This window comes from Lissotriton vulgaris, chromosome 8 (assembly GCF_964263255.1).
Source record: "Lissotriton vulgaris chromosome 8, aLisVul1.2, whole genome shotgun sequence".
NCBI lineage: Eukaryota > Metazoa > Chordata > Amphibia > Caudata > Salamandridae > Lissotriton > Lissotriton vulgaris.
Window position 1 is genome coordinate 166,734,600 of NC_141696.1, and position 26,917 is coordinate 166,761,516.

At 43.2% G+C, this 26,917-nt stretch overlaps 1 protein-coding gene across 1 annotated transcript in view; it reads left to right on the plus strand.

Annotated features, from left to right (window-relative positions):
- Positions 1 to 26,917, plus strand: part of MYO7A (myosin VIIA) — a 778,803-nt gene that overhangs the window by 373,449 nt on the left and 378,437 nt on the right. Inside the window, exons 4-7 of the mRNA XM_086933887.1 lie at positions 7,176 to 7,328; positions 18,249 to 18,433; positions 21,099 to 21,220; positions 24,690 to 24,832. Coding sequence (XP_086790013.1) covers positions 7,176 to 7,328; positions 18,249 to 18,433; positions 21,099 to 21,220; positions 24,690 to 24,832 — 603 coding nt within the window. The remainder of the gene's footprint in view (positions 1 to 7,175; positions 7,329 to 18,248; positions 18,434 to 21,098; positions 21,221 to 24,689; positions 24,833 to 26,917) is intronic.

The window sequence follows — 26,917 nt, forward strand, 5'->3', positions numbered from 1 at the left end:
AGCTTGTGCAAGTGAATTTGTTTGGTGACTATCCTCACCAAGAGGTAGTTTGTATTAAAAGCACTTTTGCACTCTAGTACTTTAGGATAAAAGTCTTTTCTGTGTTTGATAGCCAGCTCATGTGCTACTTTTGAATGATTATATGGCTCTGCCGGACTCACGAGGTGTCTTGTTAAGTATTTTGATTAATTGATATGTCTAATCATTCTTTATGGGTTCCAGTTGACAAATGAAGAAGAATGTGTATTTTTTTAAATTGTCGATATTTTTATTCCTGACGATCAATTTTATGATAATGTTGTAATGTCTTTTTGCTCTGGTCCACAAATAAATAAAAAAATAGGCAAGTTGGTGAAAAGGCAGAGCTTCTATGTGAAAATATAGATATAATTAAAGACTATCCAAAATATAGGTTCAAAAACATAGGCGGCAAAGATATCTGCCTACATGCAGCTCAAACTCTTTAAATTTAGGCCTGTGTTGGGTTTGTGGAACTCCACGAAGTGACCCAAAAACTCTGCAGCGCTATGTGGAGTTCCGCAAGTGGTGGAGTGCGTTAGGTTTTTATTTTATTTTATGCATTTTTATATAGCGCGGACTTTACCCGAAGGTGTCAGAGCTCTTCACAATAGGAACAGTAGTGAAACATGAGGAAATATTGCAAGTCAGCATGTTACAAAAGCAATTGTTACTTTACATAAGGCAATAGTGACAATTATGCATGTATCAAGAGCAAACAAAATACAAGAGGTAGCAAAAGATACGTTACAAGAGGAAAACAAGTGACGTGTGTATGTTACAAAAGCGTACAAAGTACAAATAGAGGTATAATACTGCACTAAATGGCAGATACTCAAAACACAAGAACAAACGTTACGTTACGTGAGGCAATGGTGGCAATTGTGCATGTATCAAAAGCAAACAAAGTACAAGAGGTAGCAAACGATACATTACAAGAGGGAAAGTGACGTGTGCATGTTACAAAGGAGTACACAATACAAGTAGAAGTATAATACTGCAATAAATGGCAGACTCTCAGGCTTTGCCAGTTCAAGAACGCTTAGGTGGTTCCCATACAAAAAAAAAACCAACGCTGACCCCACGGTTATGGGCAACTTCCGTCCCATCTCCCTTCTCCCTTACCTGAGCAAGGTACTTGAGACACATGTGACCAGCGTCCTCAGTTCCTTTATTGAAGACTCCAACTTCCTAGACTCCCAGCAAGCCGGGTTTAGACCTGCCCATTCGACAGAGGCGGTCATCCTCTCTGTCATGGAGGAACTCCGTAGAGGCGCCGATTCCAACATTAGCCAAGCCTTGATTCTCCTGGATCTGCCGGCGGCCTTTGACACGGTCGACCACACCATCTTGGTCGACCGTGTCAAAGAGGCGGGCATCAGTGGGACGGCCCTTAACTGCGTCCGCTCCTTCCTGACGAACCGCCACCAATCTGTCCGACTCTCCCAGTTTTCGGCTGACAGGATGAAGCTCACCTGCGGCGTCCCGCAGGGTTCGTCCTTGTCCCCACTCCTTTTTAACTTGTACCTCACCCCCCTGATCCGCTCCCTCCGGGGAAGGAATGTCACTGCATTTAATTATGCAGATGACATTCAGCTTGTCTTCAATCTTGACTCCTCGGATGAAGCGGCCCAAGACTTTCAGTCTACCCTTTGCCATATCAGTAATTGGATGGGCGCTCACCATCTCAAACTTAACCCCGACAAGACGGAGCTTGTTCTTGATGGAGGCCCATCCAACCCCTGGAATTCCACCTTCTGGCCCCTTTCCCTCGGCCCCTCTCCTTGCCCTGCTGACAAGGTGAAAAGCCTGGGGGTTTACATCTCCCATGATCTCTCTATGAACCACCAGGTCAGTGCCACTGTGTCCTCCTGCTTTTTCCAGCTTAGGAAGATCCGGAAAATAGCCCATTTTCTGACCACCGAAGCCCTCACCTTGGCACTGCTGGCATTAGTCATCTCCCGGATCGACTATGCCAACGCCCTGTATGCAGGCATCCCACAATATCAAATCAAAAGATTACAGCTGATACAGAATCAGGCAGCTCGCCTGATCTACCATCAACCTAAACATCACCACGTCCGCCCTCTGCTCAAAGCCCTTCGGAGCGCTGCAAGTTCAAACTAGGCTGCTTGACTCACAAATCTCTGGCCGGCATCGGCCCTTCCTTCATCTCCTCCCTTCTGCACCCTTACGTCCCCTCCAGGCACCTCCGATCCTCTTACCATGCGCTCCTCCAGACGCCTAGGTTCAGGCGTAAAAAACACGGTGGTCTCAGATTCTCTTTCCTGGCCCCCTCATTCTGGAACTCTCTCCCGCTGGAACTTAGACTCTCTCCTTCCTACCCTCACTTTAGGTCTCTCCTCAAAACTCACCTTTTCCGCAGCATCTACACATAAGCACTTCTCACCTCCCCCTTATGCCTCTTACCGAATAAGTGAACAGCGCCAAGAAACCGTCCGGTGTAAGCCGCGCTTTATAAGAATTTTTTACATTACATTACGCTGATTTTTAGCGCAGTGTGTTTGTCCCACGCTGCAAAATCAGCACGAATGGCACTTTGTGCAGCGCAAGAGGCTGTTTTTCCAGCTTCTTCAACGCAAACAGAAGGTTTCTCAATGTGAGTGGTCACAACCATCTGCGACCGCCCTCATTGAAAAACTCTGCTCCGGAGCACTGAGCGCGGAAAACTCGTCAAACTCTGCGAGCGGAGCAGGGTTCACCGTTCAGGCCTAATTAAATTCCGAAATCCAGCCAAACTCACATGCACCTATATTCACACTGGGCTTATTTACTGTTCCACTCATCAGCTGTAGATCATTCAATATGCGGATGTTCTGGTCATCCTAGACCAAACACAAATAGGCCTGCAACGTGCTTCTGGATGAACTGTATAAGTACAATTTAGTCAATACGCTATCAGTTAACGTCAATAAAACTAAGGTCATGATCTTCAGAAGGAGTTAAAATAAGCCTAGGCACTCTTGGTAGCCGGGGCAGTTAATGGTGCCCTGGGCTGGATGGTACACCTCCCTTGGAGTCTGGTTATCAGCTTCTGGCAGTTCCAGCACGCACATAAACGCCTTGAGACCTGCCGGTGAGTTGGCGCTATATAAACCGAAGCTAACAATAACAATAACAATAACAACAATAAACTACATCCGGAACAAAGCTAGAACCTTAAAGTTCGCTCTGTGTACATTAAACACAGGTCTATATAGTGCATGCGCTGAGACAACAATCAGAGTCATCAAGGCAAAATTGATACCTTATTTCTTATGGAGATCGGGCTCTCCCTGCTAAGCTTGACAAGCTGTAATGTATTACATACCAACAGATATATCACCTGCCTAAGTGCATACAAGGAGCTCAGATTTGCTTAGAGTTCGGCCTTCCTATACAGGATTTAGAATGCAAATCAGCACCTATCAAAATATTAATATCAAGTGATAAATGCAGCCGCTGATACAATGAAAATGGTGATCCAAGACATCCAAGCCGGCCATGCAGAGGCAATGTTTGTGGGCAAGATTTGTGTTTCTCCCCATCGAGGAATACAGAACATCTTGGAGGAATAGACCAACCCTTCCCCCGCATTGTAGATTTTGTGACTATCGAAGATAAACTTTTCTGCATCTTCTTTGTTGTTGCTCCGGATTTGTACATGCACTTTACTAAACCAATTTTTGCGAAAAATAGAGAGGCAGATTTATCACAGTATTTGAGTTGCCCTTGCGTCATGCATACTGTTGCAAGGGCAACGCAATACCTACGTTGGATTTACCAAGCAACACAAGGCCACCTTGCGTGCCCCTGCGTTGCTTGGTAACTCTGGATTAAGGCAAGGCAGCGCAAGGCGTTGCCTTGCATTACTCTTCCCTGGAAAGACGCTCCGTGGGAGGGGCCTGGGCTTTCCCACGCACCCACCCGTGGATTTTGTTGCATTACCATATTTACCAATACTGATAAACCTGGAAATGCGTCAAAATGCTACGCGATTCCAGAGGTGGCGCAACATGGAGAAATATCTTTATCCTCGTTGTTTCCTCCTTCTAAGTGTTCTGCATTTTGCTGCACACTTACAAAGAGGAAAAAGCCTCAGTGGATTGTTTTTGTCCAAGAAGGTGTCCCTTCCTGGACAAAAAAAATCCAGCCTGCAACACAGGCACCCTTTCTCCATGGCGCAAGGTGCCTGCGTTGGCGCTAGGCAGCCTATTGTGCGCCAGTGCAGGCAGAGAGCAGGAATGCAATATATCGTTGTAGACATGGTGCATTCCTGCCCTTTCACACTGCTCAGGAGAAGTGTGGCTCAACGGTTAGAGGCGGCAGCCCCGGAGGCAGAGGTCGGCCCGGGACCAGGGTTCAATTCCCGACGCGGCCGGGTGCAGGACCAATGTCAGCGGGCCCGATAAATCTTGCCTCGGTGCCACTCTAACCATGGGGTCCCACGCTGCAACTCTGGGCAATAGCTTGCTTGGTCTCCACTCCGGCCCCATCACCGCCGGGGATGCCTGGCTGCACCATGGGGATGCCCAGTAAAGGGACCATCTCACAGGGAAAGCCAGGACGGGTTCCCCAATGGTACAGCGCTGGGACGCCTCCGGGTAACCACGCGCTCTATAAATCCAACATTCATTCATTCAGTGCAGCAAGCTTGCTGCGTTGCAAAGCTTGAAAGAATGAAAACTCTATACCTGAGTTTTCACCTGTAGGGAAGCCTCACTGCAGCTCTAGGGACTTAACAGAACTTGCCCGGTTTGGCAAATATATGAATACAATCTATGACAGAACGACATCTATAAAACAAATCATGCTTATTCTTTTATAGACTGTCATTTTTATACGTTTGTAACTCTGTATTGCTTTTATGTGTTTTATTTATATTGTCTTTTTTGTAACAGGTTTAATTAACTGAATCAATAAACATTTACTGCTGCTACTGTTCCAGTCCTAGCTTTGTTGTGAGCAAAGCTTCATGGTGCATTTAGGTGGTGCTCGAAATTGATGTGAAGGAATATTTTAACTGGTCTTTGTATTCACACATTTCTAACTTTCTATCGGGGTGGGGGAGGGGTGGGAAGAGGTTTTTGGTATCCGTTTTCACATCCTGCATTATAGTGTCACATGCTCTCTCATTTACATACCGTGTATTTGTAAAACGAACATTCACCTTCGGTTCTCTTGGCACTGAAATAACAGAGGTTAATTGTTACCCAACCCAGTGGTACTCATTTTATTGACCTCCGAAAGATGAAAGGCTGAGCGGACCTGCCGGCATTCGAACCTGTAATTATGAAGTTAAATGCAGATCCCTGGAGGGGATGCATATTACGTTATGTTACACGCAGGGCACAGCGGGGCATATTACCAACAACTAGCGATAATTATCGCTATGTTGGTTTAGCGGCGATATTTTTAACGCCGAGCTGCGGCGATTTTTATCGCTTAGGAGCCTTGCTATTATCAAGGTATATCTCCTAAGCGATAAAAATCGGCCGAAATGCATGAATATCGCTGAAAAGTCAGCGATATTCATGCATTACCGAGCTAATGCTCTTAGCCATGTTATCCGCCTACCATTGGATAACATGGCTAAGAACTGCTCAGGGCAGGTGTTAGCTTTTGGAGATATTTGCGCTCCAAGTTTTTGTCTGATGTTTTGTGAATAAGGAACTCTTTGTATTTGTCACTGCTGTTCGTTCACTTTCTTCATAAGCGAAATATTTATAAGATTCTTTTTACATGACCACAAATGAGAACTGAGATTTTCTGTTACAGCCATAGCGGAGGCACTCCTTTAGGAGCCCTGGGTCTGAGTTCAACGTGTAATATGTGGAGTCCTCACTGCTGCACAGTTCACCCTTTTCTCCAATTTAAAGTTATGTGGTATTTCCGGTTTAGAGATGCAGTAATACAACATTGCAGTAGGGGTAATCCAAGCCAGTTACAATTAGCACACAGCTGAATTAAAGTAATTGTATATCAACAAATGTGTAAAACCTAATGGGAACACATCTTCTGAAACGAACTTGGGGTACAGACACTCACTAACGGCCAGTAGAACGCTAACTGTAACGTGCGAACGCCCAAGCGGGCAGTAGCTAGCGCGTAATGTTACACGGACCAACGGTTAGAACGGGGAAGTTAAATCCTTAATGAGTGTCACACACGAAGCAACGCCCTTTAACAATAGGAGTCTATACTAAGATATTGAAGTGTATAATATAACTTTTAAGTTGCAATCGTTTGATTAATATGATTTTGTATGATTCTTTGAGATAGAGATGAAGCTTCGGATTACAGAGTATGTTATGTGTTTAATTTTCAGGCGTTCCCTGATGAAGGTGTTAACAGCACCAAAATACATTGGAATGATTTATGTCTACGCCTAACATGATTTAATTGGAATTTAATGTGAATTAACTGGTGGAAATAAGAATTAAATATCACTGATGAATCAAACTGCAGTAGGAATGTTATCGTTTATCATAGCTGGGATCCAGCATTCGATACTGGTGCCTAGGGTGACACACCTGTGATGTAACAGGCGTGCGACCAGTGGAGATCAGAACAATGCCATATCTACTAAGATGGTGCTGTGTCTCCCTCCTCCAATGTTGGCGCAAGTTTGGCAGCATTTTGCCATTGCACACCTTTTCACCATAGTGCAAGGGTTTTTGATGTGTTGCATAATCCCAAATTACACTTTGTCGCAGTTTGCACCATCTTTGGGATCCAACACAACGCAAAGTGTTAGTAAATCTGGGCGACATTTTCCACAAGTTATCCACAGTTAAAAATAAAGTTTGAAGTAATACTGCGCAAAGCAGCTGCTGTAATCAAATTACTGAGTTATAATATTACCACAAATGAACTGAAAGGAAGTCTAAATGTGAGCATGAGAACATGGGGTTAATGTTTGTCACAAATTTCTAGGGAATAACCAAGCAATAGAAGGATCACCCATTACTTGGGAATCTGCCACTAACTAAGCCTGTGGCCACAATGAGAGTTCAAGGTAAAACTAAATAAAGTGGACAATTATTTGCAAAATAGTTCATAAATGTGGATTGTAATCCTGAGAAAGGGGTCCCCTTCCCTTAGTCTGCGTTCTGAATTTCTTGCAGGTTATAACTTTAAATTAATATTTTTTACAGGAGCACTGGATTTCCCCTGCAAATGCCAATCATATCAAGCCCATGCACCCAACCTCAATTCATGGGGTAGAGGACATGATCCGCCTTGGTGACCTGAATGAGGCCGGAATTTTACGGAATTTACTAATTCGCTATCGGGATCATCTTATCTATGTAAGTACATTGATGTGAGTGAGTAGATCTAGCCATTCATGCATTCCAATAGTAAATCCTTAGATTACTTGAAAATAGTTTTCTTAACAGGGAAATTGAGCCAGGGATAACATGTATGGGCTACAGTGGGAAATAAGAGCAGATAAAGATTTATCAAACTCTGTTTTTAAGTATTCACTGAAAGACATGAGGAAACTGAACTAGCTATTTTGAGCACGCTGTTTATTAATCATTGTAAGGGGTTGATTCAATTCATAATGATTAATATAGTTTAACACCTTGATTAACCTTTCTTATTTTCTATAATTTTCAGGGTCATTCACAATCTAAGTCAGATATCTTGAAGGAAAATGTGTATATTATTTCAATAATTGTGTATTTTGTTATGAACCCAAAACAAACATTAAAATACACAAGCTCTATGGCCAACACCAAACATCCAAAAACAACATTTAGTTTAACATGTTCAAATATGAAGCAAAATAGTACTGTGTACAATTGACATCTTAAATACAGATTTCTAAATTTGAATACCATGGCTGTGGGCTTTTAAGTCATTTAAGCACTATGCCTTCCATGCCAATGGAGTTCAAAGACATACAGGAAACGATTGCCACCATAGGAGTGTTTCGGTCCTGGGTCTGCTAAGCTCCTGATCTGAGTAGGTGATGATGGAAAATATCCATCTCTTTGAGATTCTTAACAGGGAGTTAAAGGTCTAAGCCCTTAATGATAGGTGTTGGAGTTATTAAATGTGAGGCGTTTTTAAAGTAGATTATATTTATTTATTGACTCCTGGTACATAGGTTAAAATTCTGAACAAAATGGAGTGGGTGATAACCTGAATGCAAGGGTGTCTTAATTCACATAGACATTTTGGAGTACATAGAGTATTACTTCTGTAGTAGTCTTTTACATACTCTTACATGCTTTTGTGAACTGGCCCTGAAAAACACCTAAAAAAGGAAATAAACAGTAATATGCAGGGGATACCCATATACAATTAGTACAAATAGAAAGGACTTTGCCCTCTGAGTGTTTTTACTAATAGGAAGTGAGATGTTTCAAGTCAATTCACAAAGGAATGGTGTAAGAGTATGTAAAAGAGTACTCTTGTAGCACTATTTCCTCTATTCATAAATTCTTTTGTGAATCAACCCCAAGGTATTGAGAGGTTTGGATAATTCCATGTTCCAAAACACTGTAAAAAACTAAAAATCTATTTAATCTCGCAGAGGTCTACACCAAGAAGTGTCTGCCTCCCATCCTATTAAAGTGAATTTAAGTACCATAAAATTGGGCACTTTGGTGATTCCAGTTGCAACTGAGATAGATACTGGGACATCTTGGCATTAATTGAACAAGCATTGGCAAAGCCAATAGGTTTTGTCTATTGAAAATTCTATTGTCTTTGTCAATATTTTTTTACATGTTGCTCAGCAGCTGATCTTCTGTGCAACATGGCTTAAAGTAAAAAAAAAACACTATCACGCAGTCAATGCTGGCCTTGCCATAGCGTGTTTCTGTGTGCTACCGTGGCATAGCACTTTAAAAAAATAATAATAATTCAAATAGGCATAACCTATTGGCTTTGCCATTTCATCTTCTGCAGTGCACAGGTTCGCTTTTGGATTTTAATCTGGGTGAATACAGCTGGCAGACACAAGCAGAAACACTCCCAGCATTGTATAGGCAGGGGGGTATGCAACCATAAAAGAAAGCAAGGAGTTTATTTGGTGTGAACAGGCAACAATTAGATATATTTAGAACTAGGATGTAACCAGAATGGTCCACGGGCCTAAAATTAGGCAGTTCGAGACCTGCCGCTTATAAGAGTGTAGGTGTCTGAGCCCAGAGAAGGTTAACTGAGGTTCAATAACATGGGCATTTCATAGTCGGGTGAATGTCGGCAAGGTCTTCTCCACTTCAGCTACAGTTCCTGCTTGAGCTACATTCGTCAGCGATTAATTGCTCCACTCAATAAACCAAACCCAAAGCCCCTTAATATTGGAAATATTGCATTATTCTCTGCTCTTTTGTAAACCACTATTTTAATTTAGTAATTACTCGCATCACCAGCTAGTGTCTGTTTATAAGTGGTTATTTGCTGAGGGTTGTACTGTTGCTTGGAATGCCCTGGCTCATTACATAAAAAACAATCTACAATGTTTTATGGGCTGGTTTTATTTACTAATCCAATAATATGAGATAGCCTTGTGTATGGAGTCAAACAAGCAGCAGCTGATGCAAATTAAATTAATTGTGTGGAGAGGGTTCTAGAAAGGCGACATCCTCCAGATGCACTCGTATGGAGTGCTAGATCCTAAATTAAAAAAGTACCTTCCGAAGTGCATAGCCAGTAGAAGGACACTGGCCACTAGCCACTGGCCACTGGCCGGAAGCTGTACTTGGTCCTTGCTCCACAGCTTGGACAGGCAAAACAGGAAAGATGTGCAAAGTGAAAGCAGATGACGTGCTGACCAACCAGAAGCTTTGGTAAGTAATGGGTGGAAGTACCGGTAAGTAATGGGCAGGTTTTAAGCCCCTTTCAAGATTTTTTTAAATACAATATATTTTGCAAGCACAGCACAAGTGCTGTGCAGGCAAAACCTAAAAAAGGTTGTTGCAGTCAGAAGCCGTGTGAACCATACATAAAACTTTAACCTACAAAGCCTAGCCAACTTGAATGGATCCCTGATAAATGTATGTGATTGTTTGGCCTGACCACTGAAGGTACAAAAGCAGAACAAGTTTGCTGTAGAACAAATTAAGCCAATTTAGTTTCAAAGGTTATTCAGTCTAGAGATGTTTAGTAGATATCTTTTCAAATAACAAAGGCCCAATTTATTGACAGGGTGCATTATCCTGGTCTGCCCTTCAGAGCGCCTTTAACTAGGTGTACCGGGCGCAGACCAGGTCAGTGTGCTCTATCACAATGAATGCCCTTTGTCAGGTCTTATTTAACCCGTTAACCGGGATTACCGCCGCGGTGCGGGCGTTTCCGTGCACGGGCGGGGCCGCGTCGGTCATTGGCCGACGGCAGCACTGGGAAGGGAGTGCTGCCGTCGGCCAATGGCCGACGGCAGCAAGGAAAGGGTTAAAACTTCTAAACCAAAACGTAGTGTACTTGAAGTAAAGCTGACAATAAATTGTGTTTAAGTCACATTGAATAATTAGATGTTCAAAAATGTGCTATACCTTCCAGCTATCTTTGTGTACAAGGAAACTACCTTGTAAATTTTACTTTTGAGAGCCCATCCTGTCCCAGGGAGTAATTGTACCTCACCGGAAAGCCTGGAGGCATGGCTCTAGGCTAGTGTGTGATGACGTTATTACTGAGTTTATTTCCAGGTCAATTTTAATTTGCGACTGAATTACTATTGCTGCTTTGGATATTTGTATGGTCAATTTGATCTTGTGATCAGCAGAAGAATTTACTTTAGAGTGGTTTGCTCAATCTGGTGGACATCCACCAAGGAAAGTTGTTTGAAGGCAACTGTTGGTACTCAGAGCTTCCTTGCATCCCTCTTGAGTCATTACATTCCCAATGGGTTATATCTACATTATAACCTTGAACTCACAACGATTAGACTGAGCCCATCAAAATTAGAACTGTAAAGTTTGGTTTCTGTTAAGATAGAAGTAGCACACTTGACTCTTCAATTTGTGCAGTTAAATCTCATATTCAAATTCAATATCTAAACTTATCTGGCTTGCAGCCCATTGCGCCCATGTAAAGCTCTGGAATTAGGAATGCTAACCGTGGTTGTTTCTGCCAGAGTTGGTAGTGATGAGGCTGTAATGATTTTATTATCCTGTGCAATGTGTTACTCTTTAATGGTTGTGGACTGTACTGCAGTGAAAACCTTCTACACTAGGAACTATCTTGATCACAGAGTTTCATTTGTTGTGTCACATCTGTAAATGTGTAGAGGCTTATATATTCTTCTGTGGTGCTCTAAGATCCTCAGTAAAAACAGGCTGTAATTTCAAACAGGGGTGATAAAGAGAGTTACTGGAATCATCAAAAGCCTAAGTTTTAGTTTTTCACACAGAGATTTCAGATGCTGAAAGCACCAAAATCTCTGTGTGAAGTTGCAGGGGAAAACATATGAGAATCAGTACAGAAACACTGATCCTTGCATGCTCTAAAAGATTGTATTCATGGTTATATCACTTACACCAGAATTACTAGCAACTCCAAGGATGGTACTTCCAAACCATTAAAAACAATGGGAATTTTAACTTACCACTCGTAAGGAGGGCTTAAGAATTTGGATGTGCTTTTCCTTATGGTCCCTTTCTGTAAATGTAGTGTTAGTAATTGGTATAGTGTTTTTACTCTTGCTCTGAAACCAATGAATGCTGGTAGTTACTTGAATGTATTCAGGGGCTAAAGTGTTCCACACATTTCCTGGAACTGCGGTGAAGTCCCTTTTCTTCGCTGTTGAGTTTATATAACATAACAATTTTTTTATTTCTGAAAATTGATATTTTAGCTTGCACACACACATATGCTGACTGTGTTGTCTACATGTTGTAGGGGCGCCTCGATGTTGTTCTTAGAAATGTGTAGATCAGCAAAATACAACATTACACTCACATCTTCCTGTAGTAATTGAACAGTACATGCTAAAAGGATTTCTGGGCTATTTTTCCACCGTTGTGGTAATCAAGTAAATCCTTATTGTGTCCCGCTGAATGTGCCCACAGGTAGGTAATATGATTCAAAAGTTGTCCTTTGCAGTTTGAGTGAAAAATCTGGTTGCTACATCTATTGTGCTTATATCTTTTTTGTGTGCCTGTTGAATCCATAATCATGAAGTATGAGCATCTCTGCATATGATCTGCAGTGTTGGCTCAGGTTCTGAAATACCTTAACCAATCTCTTGCTGATGAATATTCCTCTGGAATATCCGTGGTCGGTTCCACCATTAATGTGATTATTTAACCCTCATCAGTTGGTCTCCCCTTGCCGTCTGTAAGAAATTGGGTTATTGGATATGGGGGGGGGTTTGAGGGGGAAACCCTCCTCACACAACAGCCACAATCCTTGTCAGGGTTGTTATACCTGTCAGCCTTAGGGTGGACTCACAACTGCAAACGTCTGAAGAGTTGCTGGACACATATGGGATACCACGGGGTTCCTTTCTCCTACATGCCCTCCTTACTCACCACTTCTTACAAACGTGTGGTAATGACCGAATAGAGCCACCCACATCGTATCTACTGCAGACACTATGGACGCATGGCAAGGGCGGACATGCTGTAACGGCCATATATACTTCCCTAAGGCTAGATGATATGTCCGCGTTGGCGACACTGCACGAGTACTGGGACGCAGAACTAACAACCACCATATCGGACAAACACTGGGCGCAATGCCTTGGACACCCAAAAACGGTCTCAACCAACGCTAGGTTGAAATACACCCAATTTAACTACCTACACCATACGTATCTCATGCCCAACAGACTAGCCCGCATGTACCCAACCTCAATTGAGAGGTGCCCCAGATGCCATAACCCAGAGGCTACATTTTTGCATATGGTATGGACTTGCATAAGTATACAACGATACTGGAGCACAATAGCAACCGTACTCACAGACACAGTGGGGACATAGGTATCACTACAACCCACTCACTTCCTACTTGGTGCTACAAAGCGCACCGCATCCCGTAAAGTTCTGAATACATTCCTGGACATAGCTTTGGTCCTCGCCAAATGTAAAATAGCCATGGCGTGGAAAGCCCAAGCGGATCCAGCGTACACTCATGGCTGTTGGATCTTAGGAGAGCACTGGTATCAGAGCACACAAATCAGCTAGCACAGGCTTCGCGAGCGCTGGCGCACCGCGAAGGCCCTGTCACCCAATGGTGTCACCCAACCTTGATACCAAGTTAGCCGAAATGGGATCTCCTCCCCTTCCTTTCCCCCGCCTTCCCCCATCTCTCCTTTCATGACATGTTACGTCATTCTCTTTTCCTCCTCTTTCTATATCGTCTCCTGCCACCTCCCTGCTCCTTTCTATGCCCCGCTCCCCCCCCTCGTTGGTCTCCCCATTGATGCACCCATGATGAGTAATGCACTGCGAACGGTTGTCCACATCTGCAACACCCACTGACACGTTCTACTGGCTGGTACACGGTACCCTGTGCCCATGAGTAGAGTTCGACTTATAGTTTTGTTTCTTTATAATTTCTTTTACATTGATGCCTGCCTGTGAATCCAAAAGGGACATGTATTGAGTTTACATGAGTGACCATTTGCTGAACAGCAATTTTGTATATGAGTTTGTTCGTGAATGCACTCTAATATGTGCATGTGTAAAATTACAGACTGTACGATGGTCCATCCATAACGGTGGCGGGAGTTCTCCGGGCATCCCACCCAAGCCATTCAAGTTACTGTTCTTGTATTATTCATATAACAAAAAGTAAATTGTTGTAATGCGAAAGCTAACAATCTTCTATTGCAGAAACTCAATAAAAATTATTCAACAAAAACAAAAGGGTGGTCTTCCCCCAAAACGTTTTGCCTTACACCTCCATTTTATTTGCTGATTTAGTTTCTGTTGGCCTTAGGACTCTGTGCACTTTACAAGTGCGAACCACTGCTAACATGCATGTGCTCACCCCCTAAAACATGGTAGCGCCTCATTTATGAGAAATCATGCATCGCTGCGTGAAAGCAGCGATGCGTCACTTTTCAGTGCGCACTCCTTGCGACATACCTGATGCGTCATATATTATGTATGACGCATCATTTCTCAAGGAGTTACAGATACGTCAGTATTTTTGACGTATATGTAAGCGCAAAAGTGACGCATTGCTGGAGTGTGTCACAAAAGTGATGCAACTCCAGCAATGCGTCCTTTCACATGGGGCAAGCCCCATGTGAAAGGGCCTGCGTCAGTCTTACGCCTGCTGTGAGGCAGGCGCAAGATTTTGACGCAACAGCGTCCTAGAAGTGACGCAGTGAATTTTCATAGATTTCACTGTGTCACTTCTATGAGGCTTTTTGCAGATGAACAGCCCCCCCTGCATACATTATACCTGACGCAGGTATAGTGTAGCGCAAGGGTTTACAAAGTGACGCATCTGCTTAGATCCGTCACTTTGTAAATAGTGCACAACAGGAGGCATGTTTTACACCGCCGATGCGTCACAAAAAGTGAAGCATCGGAAGCGCAAAACTGATGCAAGGCCTCATAAATGAGGCCCAGTAAAATTTACTTACACCCAATGTGCACATTTCCTTTTCTTATAAGGCCCTATAAAGTGGTACAACCTGTACCCAAGTCCTGTAAATGAAGTGCTACTTGTGGGCCTGCAGCACTAATTGTGCTATCCACTTAAGTTGCCTGTCAAACGTGTCTCAGGCCTGCAATTGCAGCCTGTGAGTGCAGTTTTATACTGTCATTTGGACGTGCAAAAAAAAGCCTTTTCTAGGCCCCCTCATTCCTTCCTTTTTAATACATATAAGTCACCCATTGGGTAGGCCCTACACAGCCCATAGGGCAGAGTGAAGTGCATTTAAAAAGTTGGACATGTACTTTTAACACATCCTGGTAGTGAAAACCCCTTGCATTTGTTTTTCTCTACTGCAAGGCCTAACTCTCCCATAAGATAACATTAGATTACCTCAATATAAGTGCTAACTTTCAATTGGGAGCAGGTAGGACTATTGAGTTTGGTGTCTAAAGAACTGTACTTTATAACCCTCCTTAATGGTTAAGTTACATTTTAAGTCACAATTCTGAAAATGCCACTTTTAGAAAGTTGGGATTTTCCTGTTCTAACCATTTGGCGCCTGCAGCCTGTATCCTGGGTCACATGACTAAGTGTAGCTGGCAGTTGGTCTTTGTGTATTGCTACCAGACAGAGACACGAAGAGGAAATAGGTGTTGGCTGGTTGGGACATCTCTGACTTGACAAAACCTGTGCAACAGCACACTAACAAAGGGTTTGACACTAGTCTTTTTTGTCCCCACACAAGCTAGGGCCATCTTTTACTACATTTATTTTATGAAATTCTTCAAGTTATATGGTGAAGAATAATCAGTCTTATTAATAACTCAGTGAACACAATAGAGAGCAATGTTATACCCTACAATCATATTTCATCAGACATCCCTAACCATTTAGTATATTTCACTAACTGGATTACATTTCACTGATAGACAGCATGGTTACTTGCATGACTATTAGTAGATTAGCCCCACCCAATCGTCAGTCTCTATAGAGTACTTGCATTTAGCATCTGTATCTACTGTACCAGCTAGTAAACAATGCCTTTGTTAAATTTGTGGAAACAAATATAAGTTGCTACATTGTATCTTTTAGTTTCCTCCAGTACAAAACTAACACAAGGTCATTCTTGCATGGAGGCAGGTTCCTAGCTTCAGAGAATGGAAAAAACCCTTCTCTGGCTATTTATCCTAAGCATTAAAAAATGTGACAATCGAACATGTGTAACTTAACAGTTATATGGAAAATTTAGCGTCTCGCATGAGAAATGGCTTGTTTTACAGGTCTCAATGCTGTGTCATGCACTCCATTGAATACAGTGCGCAAAAAGTTACTGTATTAACATAAATGGAGGCTTGTGTTGCATGTAACATTATCAACATATAGAAAGGCCATTCCAGATACTTCAATATTCTTGCTGGGTAGGTGTGGAGGGACTAAGCCAGTCAGACTCTTTTAACCAAGGGCCAAGATGATGGATGTGGTTGTTCTCTGACAGGGTCCCGATGGAGGTGACTCTATACTGTGTCGACTAGGTCAGTTTTTTATAGACCTGGCTTAAGTGTTATGGACTTTCTGTAATTGAGCCAGCTAGAAATCAGGTCTGGTGTGGAAGGAACTGGCAGGGGTGTTTACATGAGGACTAACTACCACTGAGTAAAGTGGAAGGTGTGAAAAGATAGTATTTCCATATCTGTGGCTTACTTGGAAACTGTCTCCAATGATCAGTGTGATACTTCTGGAAGTCATACAGAGATTACTGTGAAGACAGATTCAAGCTTTTGAGATTTTGCTGCAAGCAGCTTCAGCTATCTGCCAGAGACCATCAAATCAATTCTCAAAAGAGTACAATAGGAAGTATATATAGAAAGAGTGACTTAGGGTGAGCCCTCTTCAGCCATTGGCTGTCCTGTATTTTTCCAAGTTTGCCATTGGTATATTACTTTTACATTCTATCAAAGTCATTTCATAGATGTTTGTATTGTCCCATTTGACTTTCCATGATACCTCCAGTGAAGGAGCATCTAGTAGTCCTTTTGTTTGTGTCACCACAGCTGTAACATTATCAAAAATATAAAGTTTCTCCTCTAGGCCGTCAACCAATATTTTGTATACATTTGAAATAACACTTGACGTGCTTCTTATGTCAGTTGTATTTATCATCATTCAGTTGATTCAGCCCTCTTAATATGAAATCCTCCTCTTATGATACAACGATTATTTGGTTTTAATGTGTTTGTTTTATGAAGCTATTGGTTACATTGACACTACGATGGCACATGAGTGGCGGGTATAAAAATGTGTTGAAATTGTACTGTTGGTTTACTATTCAAAAAATACAAATGAACAGCTCATCAGCAAAGAAATTGGATATCTATCAATGCAACAATTGTGCCCAAAATTAGGGGTCTTGTGAAACATGTATTTGTCTGACTGTCTCTCTATCAAACTCATTAAGACACAGTGCTAATACTAAATGTTTAAAATACCATATATTGTCTTCCATAGCTTTTGTTTAATTGATACTTCCTTTAATGCTCTTGCGTGCTTCTGGGAGAGCTTTCCAGCCGTAGTCTCGCGTAAATTGTGAACAAAACGTTTCAAGATTTCCAGGGAAATATCCCAGTGCGGAACTCAAAAGCCGGCAGAGTTTGATCTATGATCAGTCGAAGTGTGATTGGGCTATTTTCCTAGAAATTCTGGAATTTTAAGTTCTGTCAAACTCATGAGCCTGAAGTGGTTCAAACTCTTCATATGATTGAAAGATTTAGTGGTATATTTAGTGACCCAACATGTATTCTCCCAATTTCCTTCTGCCTGTCACCCCAAGACTAACTGTGGTGGGCGGGTAAGTATAACCCCCATTCAGATATATCATGGCATCTGTTTTTATTAAGTCATGGTGATGTTCTTCATTGGGCCATCTCGTCACTAGCCATCTCGTCACCAGCACAATCATAAGAAGTACGCTTCCATGGCATGTGCGAGCAGTGCATCTACCGGCCTTTGAACATCTTTCATCCTTACCTTCCGTGTGATAAAGCATCAAACCCTTCCGCTTTGGTCGCCAGCATGGTCCCGGCAGCATGTTCTGCACATGGTGAAAGTTTACTCCATTCCATTGCACCCTACCACATTCCACCATGCAATACTGTGCACTGTTTATTAAATTGTGTTGTTTGTTGTTGGAGATGTACACTGTTGCTTCATGAATTCCTTGATGCGATAAAGTTGTTGGAGTTTTGTAAGTATTATCACAATTGATTCAGTGTGGTTGGTTGATCAGCATTTTGGAAAGCAGCAGAACAGTGTGTGAAACCTGCAAAGCATTTCTGTACATGGTGAAGGGTCTATTGCAGTTGTAGAGTCCACCACTGTTTGTGTGGCTGAGGATCAGAGATGTAATGGTTGGCTGTGAACAGATGAATCCTGAGCCTATCAACCATTCTTCAAAGGTCTGCTACCCATTAAACATTTAGACAGTTTAGTTGTATAGTTTGACTGTGTTTTTGTGGATTAGCGTAAGGTTTCTCTTTTATGGCCATGGTTATAGCGACAGCTACTCTACTGTTTGGTGCTAGCTCAATTGGGAACGCTGAAGGGTTGCACCCATGAACCCCTGCTGTCCGCTTGCACACTTCACATATCCCCTGATCTCTCTCTTGCAGACATACACAGGCTCTATCTTGGTAGCAGTGAATCCCTATCAGCTACTGCCAATCTATACCCCAGACCAGATCCGGTTGTACACCAATAAGAAGATTGGGGAAATGCCACCGCATATCTTTGCCATAGCGGACAACTGTTATTTCAATATGCAACGCAACAATAAGGACCAGTGCTGCATAATCAGGTGAGTTCTAACGTGGGAGCCATGGTAGATGGTTATTGTAAATACTGTATTTATTCTCCTGGTGGTGGTAATAGCTGTGGGTGCAGGAAAGGATTAGTGGTGCCACAGGCCATACAAAATCTCAACAAACCCTGCTCTCAGACTCCATTTTACATTGACCACTAAAATTTGTACTATTTTGCATTGTTTCATTATATTAGGGGTGAACCTCAGTTTATCTTCTATGTGTTTTTCCTTCCATCTCAAATAATTTCCAAATTATGTTGAATGTGTTGTTTCATGAAGGGAGGCCTGATAAAAAGGTGACTTTTGAGTATTTGGGTGTAATTAGCTGAAGTCTTACTCAAGTTGGGGTGTGCTCAATCTTGGCATATGCCCACATCAGCTCTTCTCTAATTTGTACTTCACTGGTGCATCATGGCAGACTACAGGGACATGACTGGATGGACAACCCTGTCCAAAGTTGAATGCTGGTCACTTATAAATGGGCTGCTTCCCAGTGGCACATGCAAGATCACCTAGCTGGGTCAAGCCGAGCGGAAAATGTTCATTTGCACACCAGTTACTGGATGAAGTTTGTGTTGCCGCAAAAGGAAAGGCCTTATTCAGTTGAAATGGAAGCAAGCAGTACACAGTGGAAGTGGTCCTCGGGGAGAGTGCCCAGGCGGAAGTGCAAGACAGGGAGGTGTCTTAGAGAGGAGGGACAGAAGGAGCTGGGAGCTGGTTCCTGCACTCTCCACCACAACATTGTTCAGTAGGATTAGGCACCAAGGGACTTATTTACAAGCCCCTTGAGCCACTGGTGTGTCACTTTTTTTGACGCACCGGCGGCCCAGTGTGCTGGCCCATATTTCCAAGGTGACGCACAGCCACCTTTTGTGGCTTTTCATGGCCTTGTAAATACAGCCTCTTTGCACTCATCACTTTGCGTGAAAAGGGAGTGCCATGGATGTTGCTGTGGGTGTTTACACGCTACACCCACGGATGCTGCCGCATTCCCAGATTTACAACATTTCGTAAACCTGGGAATGCATCATAATCCTAGGCCTCCCCAGGGGAGGCGTAAGGTGACGCAACGAGCAGAAATACTTTTATTTTGCCTTGTTCTTTTCTCTTTCTATGCATTCTGGAGCATGCATAGAAAGAGGAAAACAACATCAATTATTGTTTTGTTGAGGAAGGTGTTCCTTGCTGCACAAAAACAAGCATCTCCACAATGCAGGCACCCTTGCACATGGTGCAAGGGTGCCCGCACTGCGCGTGGCAGCCAATTGTGCACCAGAGCTGGGGAAAGCACAGGAATGTGTCATATTGTTGTAAATATGACGCATTCCTGTGCTTTTAAAATGATGCAGCTCGTCGCAACATAATGGCTTGCAGCGCTGAGCTGTGTGATCTTGTTGTAAATGAGAGTGGAGAGTCAAAAAGAGAAAGAAAACGAGATACAAGTAAAGAAGGACAGAGAAACAGAGACTGAATAAGATAACAGGAGTTGAAAATTTAAGGAAAGGTGAGGACATAGTGGCCGAGAGAGCTAGAAAAAGTGGAGGGCCGGACTGGGAACAGAACCAGCCCTGGCAGATTGCTGCCCGACTGGCCCTGGGAGTGAGGCGAGGGAGGGGCTAGCAAGAAGCACCACGCCCGCTTTTGTTACAGGGGGCTGATATTGCAGCATTGCTGCAAAACCGGCCCCCAGTAGCAAAACCGTCCCTCATGGGCACAAAACCGGCCCCAAACCCTCCGGCCCACGGGGGAAATGCCCGGTGCCCGCGACGGCCAGTCCTGCCCAGTGTTTTTACTCCACTTTTTGTTTCACATGGAAACATATGACTTCTCTTATACCTTAATAAACAAGTGGCACATTCTCAATCGTAACCTGGCCACCTACACTTACTTTATTTAGACATGGGTTAAGTAGTGCAGGGAAGGTCATTGCACCTTTTCGTGAAAATCTATAAATTTGCATTGTTTGCCGAGTTGGCCACTCCCATAACCCATAATTAGGATTACTTTTCCCAGCCTTTTGTAATAATGACTGCACACATCTTACAGACTTTCAAGAATTTCCTTAGAGAAACATCTGCAAATATTGCTTTAGTGACTCTAATGGAGTAAATGACACATTCCACTCTGTATTCATAAGTCACACTTACATGGGCAAAGGTTTTTGAATCAAGTCCGCCATGCTAAGGCTAAAATGGCAACAGACTGCCTAAATGCACGATATAAAATGGTGGTTGTAGAGTAGTTTCACTACACTTAGTTACACCCTAAAGTTTCCTAACTATACATGCAAAATTTCTTGAACCAAAACGTCAGTTTTTCGGTACTGAATTCTTATGTGTATGGATCATATAATGTTGTAATTATTTGTGAAATAGTTAATATGAATTTAAAAAGATGTATATGGAAACCTACTGAAATAGTGGAGAGAAGGATGGACAAATGAGAATTTGCTCAATTGTATCTACAATCCACTACAATATTTAGAAGACCTCTTTGTGAACATTGATTAACCAAGTTAGGGATTAGAAACTGATTGACTTTGATGATCATTCACCTCAGCACAGACACTGAGTAACACAATGACAGGTCAACAGGGCTATCCTGGAAAGGATTCACCTTGCTCTAATGAAGTTAATTTGTCTCTGTCTCTTTCCGCCAGCGGGGAGTCCGGTGCCGGGAAGACAGAAAGCACCAAGCTGATCCTGCAGTTCCTGGCGGCCATCAGCGGTCAGCACTCCTGGATAGAGCAACAGGTGCTGGAAGCCAACCCCATCCTGGAAGGTGAGAATAATTAAGAAAAGCCCTAATTATAGAAGGTAACCATTATCAGAAACGGGGTGACCCAAAAAGTCGAAAGACCTGGGTTTTCAACAATATTCAAATACAATGGTCTTCAACCAATATTTCCACAGCAGATGATTAAATCAAAAGCATATTACAAAAATCCTTCAATTATAGGATATGTCTCACAGATCAACCCTATACAATCAATGTATTAATTCATATAGTACAGAAGGGTCAGCTGAAACACTAGAGTTCCTGGAATAAAACTAGAGTTTCCTTCCAGGACACTCTGAAATATGTACAAAGAGACAGGAGACAATTATCTTGCGTTTGTAATGAATTGAAAATAACCAGTTTGCACTGTTGTGCAAAGGTGTGTGCGTTATGTTTAGCATAAGTTTTGTATTGGAAAGGTATCCTTGAAGTATAAAAAACTATAGTATGATATACTTTAAATGTGTTCAAACATGGTATATATGCCATACAGTACCGCTTACATGCAAAGATTGAAAAGTTTACTGCCTCGAGGAGGTGTGTTTTTTTGTGGCATTCCTCAGGACCTATAAAAGCAGATCTAAGGCAACAGAACCCTGAAACCTAAGGGTGTGTAAGCAGCGGCAGCTCCTCCACAAAGGCGGAGGAACATCGCCCCACTGCATGGCTCAGACCCAGCAGGTGAAAAATAAAACAGGGTTTTATCATAGTTTTATTTTTCACTTGCCGGCTCTGAGCCAGCGTGTGCAGGGAGGGTTGGGCCCGAGGCATTGGAAGAGTGAGGAGGAGTGCTATGTGCATTAAGTTCTAAGTGCTCATGTGTGTTTGGCCAGCAATTTCAGGCCGCCCAGACACACATGCACACTTAGGTTTCTCCAATCCGACTGCATTGAGCAGCTGGGCTGGGGAAACCCCACAGACTCTCTGAGTGGAGCGTCTTGTCAGCCCGCTCAGGCCAATCCCTGTGCTGTTCTCATAGCATGAGAGCAGCACAGGTATTGCACAGGTAGTCTGTTCAAGGGGCTGCTGGGACCAGGCAGAGCACAGGAGGCGCGACGTGGGAGGCGGCCGGCAGTGTAAGGTAAGTTCTTTTTTAAAATATTATTTATTAACACCCCCACGCATTCCCCCCATTTGCTCCCCCTCCTGCGTTCTCTCTACCCGCCCACTACCCTTTGTTTGTGGCGGCCACCACTATGTGTAAGTGTGACCTGAATGACGGTATGTGTTTATCCCACATACAATAGCAAGTTTGACTAAATTAGTTGTTAAAGTTAATAGCATAGGGATAAGATCCTGTCATATAAACACAGGAATTTGCTATTACAGGCCCTGAAGAAAGTCACAAGACCCTCTTTGGCTGAACAATATTGGATGAAACATGTAGACCCTTTTCTTGAATCATTATTTTTCCCCATAGTCATCATCCTTGTTTTTAATCTTGTCTGTGCATCCTGAAGCAGATTTAATTGTGCAGAGGGGACTCAAGACAATTTTATGTTTAGCACATATCCCACAGCCAAAAGTAACTCTAATACAATTTCCCTTTTGTTTAAGGTCGAACCCATCCAAACAAATAGGTGTTCTGGGTGAGGACTCAACAATGAAGCATGTCAATAGTTAGTTCTAGTGGGTGAGTCCTCTTATAAATAGGAAGGATTCCCTTTTGAGGCCAGGTTGGGTTGATTTAGTAGGTAGCTGAACATATAGTGCTTTCTCTCCACATTAAATAAATACAGACGTTCACAAATTCAATTTATATGCGGTGCATGTACAAGCTCTGTTTATCACATTCAAGTCAACCCTCTTGGCTTTGGCAGTGCTGGGAAAAAGTAGCAAAATGATTGATTTCTGTATAAAATGCATCTGGAAAATAAAGAATTGAGTTTTTCATGCAGTGTGATGATCACTTGCACTTTTCAAATGTAAAAGAGTCCCCTGTGCATTATAGTGGAAGCACTTCTTAGATGGTGGAACGATTCACCAAGTAGCGAATAGCATGAGGTGAGAACGGTGAAAGTATAGTCCTCTGCGTTGAGGCAAAGCATTCTCTATGTTTATTAAAAAATTTGTAACAATAGGTCATGCAAGCAATTACACTTTTAAGTCAGGCCTAAAACTGTCCCATGCTGAGTTCTGCAGACTCCCTCGCCTTCCTTCTCTAAGATTGACACTGCACACACCAAGCATGGAGAACTTAGAAAGGGTACGTACTGCTACCTCCATCTTCAAGAGGTATACAAAACTTATTTTCTTAAAAGCATAAGGTTAATTGTTATAATTGAAACATTTTTTTACTTATTTTATGAAATAATAAAATTATTTTGGCTTATTCAAGGGATACTGATAAGGTTTATCAACATTTCCGACAAATGAAAAGAACTGAAATACAAGACAAATGTTTAATAGGCAGAGCAGTAAGTGAATCGAAATTTAGAGAATGGCAGATGGCGACTGTATTTTACTACTGTTTTTCATGCTAACACACGTCAGGGGGGGTCTAATAAATTTTTTAAACGTACCTGTCCGCGGGTCCTGCATTGTCCTGCTCTCCTGGGCTGCTGCAGTGGCGTAACGAACCTTGAGGGGGCCCCCCTGCAGGGTACATGAAGGGGCCCCCTCCGGACTTAATCTAGAGCTCCCCAGCAGAAGTGCGGTGCTGACGGGGCCCCCTGGAGGGTGAGGGCCCCCCCCGCACTGCGGGGGCTGCAGGGGCCTGTGTTACGCCCCTGGGCTGCTGCCTCGGGCAGAAACAGGAAGCAGGCAACCTCGCTTCCCTCCCCTAAGCGAATCACAATTCTGCAATGGCAGAGTTGTGATTGGTCGGGACGTCCAGCAGCCAAGAGCCTAAGGGGAGGCCATTTTCTCCATGGAGGCTGCAGGCGGCCAACATGGAGAAAAGGCAAAGTGTGCATGATTGGTTTGGTCGGCCCCAGAGGGCCAACCCAACAGTCATCGCCCTCAGCAGTGGTCAAGCCTCTCCTCTCCTCCCCTGCCCTAGACCAGACCCCCCGCCCCCAATCAAACGCTTCTGTTTTATCTCAGTGAGAGAAGCAGGGACATAAAATGGTAGTTTTACCATTTTATGGTTCTGCTTCTAGCACTGCGAGAATGCAATGGGGCGATGCTCCTCTGCCCTGGTGGAGGAGCCGCCCTTGAAACATGCCCAAGATTCTTAAGGGCATTGACAAGCACTGTAAGCATTTAAGTGTGACTTCATGTTAATGAAACTTTACTTTAATCATTCACAACACTGACCAACAATTGGTTTCTAGTTTTCTGAAGCTTGTTGTACTCAAAATGCGTAGCTGCAATGTCATATTGACAAAATTTGCTTTTCAGCTACTGGCCAGTTGCTTTAAATTTAGGATTGCCTGACTTCTTTATCAATCACTGCTAAATTTAACGAAAACAGTGATTATTTCAATCAGATGATGGTCCCTCGTGTCTGTTTGTCATGTTTTTTTTTCAGCTTTTGGCAACGCAAAGACTATTCGCAATGATAACTCCAGCCGCTTTGGTAAATACATCGATATCCATTTCAACAAAAAAGGAGCCATTGAAGGGGCAAAGATTGAGCAGTATCTGCTGGAGAAGTCTAGGGTCTGTAGACAGGTAAGATCCCTTTATTTGCCATTTAGTATCACTATGGTGTTCTGTCCACACGTGTGTGCATTGCCAACCTAGGCAGAACAAAGCACCCACCCATATTCACCTTTCTTCATGATCCTGGTCGTGTTCTGGCCCAAAGCTTGACTTGTGTCAGTGTGGTTTGATTTATTTATTTAGAAGGCAGTGTTCACCTTATAATCCCTCATCACAAATTGGCTGTAATTGTGTGATGGAATACTGGGGGGACCAGAATCTCTGAATCCAGGCGGTATCCCGCACCAAATTCTGGCAATTGCACGTTTATTCCCCAAAATAGAGAATAACAGCCCAGGCCTGGTGTGACCAGATCCTTTATGGGGCAGTTGTTTCTGATTCCTGCTATAACACTGCTGACATTTTTTTTACTTTTTCGAGCAGGTGTCAGCTGGTTGGGGTATTGGATATTGTGGGGGTGCAAGTTTGCACCGCCTGCCTCGGGGGAGCCTTGTGTGCTCGCCCCTTGCTGCTGCAGCACTTGGGTGGGGCTGGTGTCTGTAGCCCCTAGCCCTGCAGCAAGAAAGCCAGGCCTGGTGTCTCCAGATCAGAAATTATCGAGTTCAGAGTGTGCAGAACCAATACCTCCAGGTCCAGGTAGACTTCATGCTGAGTTATCGCTTTAGGTGAAATACCCCAATCCGCAATGAGAGCCTTAGTGCCTTCTTGGCACTGAAGATAATCAGAGAAGGAGCTGGAGAGACTCAATTTAACAAAGTACTGCCTACCTAAAAACAAATGTCATGTCATGTCATGTCAAAAGTTTTTATGTAGCGCAACTTATCACCGCAAGGTCTCAAGGCGCTTGCAGCATAAAAAACAATTGATCATATGAGGGGCTAGACCAGAATAAAAACAACTACTTAGGGAAGAGCCAGGTTTTTAAAGATTTACGAAATTGCTTGTGTTCAGCAATGGATAGGAGGTGGGGAGGCAGTTTGTTCCAGAGAAAAGGGGCAAGATAAGAAAAAGATTGCTGACCGTATCTGGAGGTACGGACACGCGGTTGGGTCAAAAATGATTTGTTACTGGACCTTAAGGATCTTTTGGGGACATACCAATTAAGTTTTTTTTTTAGATATTTGGGCCCATTATTATACAGAGAGTTGTGTGTTATACTCAGGATCTTAAAATGGCTTCTCTGACGGATGGGAAGCCAATGGAGCTTTTTCAAACATGGCGCAGAGGCAGTTCTAGGAGGCAGGTCCAGGACTAGTCTGGCCGCTGCATTCTGGACGGTCTGCAGCTTTGCCAGCAAATCCTTATTCAGTCCAGCGGGAATGGCATTGCCATAATCAAGATGGCTAATGATCAGGCCATGTACCAAGGGTTTTCTACCTTCTATAGGAAGCCACCTAAAGATCTTCCTAAGACTGCACATTATTCCATAGCAAGTCCCTGCTTAGCAATGTGGTTTTTCATAGACAAGGTACAGTCAATTATTATTCCCAAGTTATGAACTGCAGATTTAGGGACATACACCCAATTCCGATGGCCACCACTCTTGAGTCCAGCATTTCTCTGCTTTACTGAAAACTGAAAAAAATTATCTCAGTCTTACTAGCGTTCAATTGGAGTTTGTTGTTCCTCATCCAACTGCTTATCTCAACCATGCAATTTTTAAAACGTGAGTGTGTGCCGACGAGATCCACGCCGCAGGTGATAAGCAGCTGGGTATCGTCGGCGTATGACACAGTTTCAAAGCCAAAGGAGTTGATGATTTTCGCCAATGGGGTTAGATACAAATTAAATTGTAAAGGGCTTAAGATTGACCCCTGGGGTACCCCCACCGTTACAGGATGACTACTGGAGACCAGAGTGTTGACTCGAACGGTGGTGAGGCGATCAGTCAGATAGTTTTCAATCCAACCAAGGGCCCCTCCTCCGATACCTATCTCCCACAGACGATGTTTCAAAATGCTGTGGGAGATGGTATCAAATGCCGCGGAGAGGTCCAGGAGGATGAAATTAGCTGATTTGCCTCTGTCCACGGCGAGCCTGATGTTATCCACAATCTCGACGACAGCTGTCTCCGTGCTATTGGCAGCACGGAAA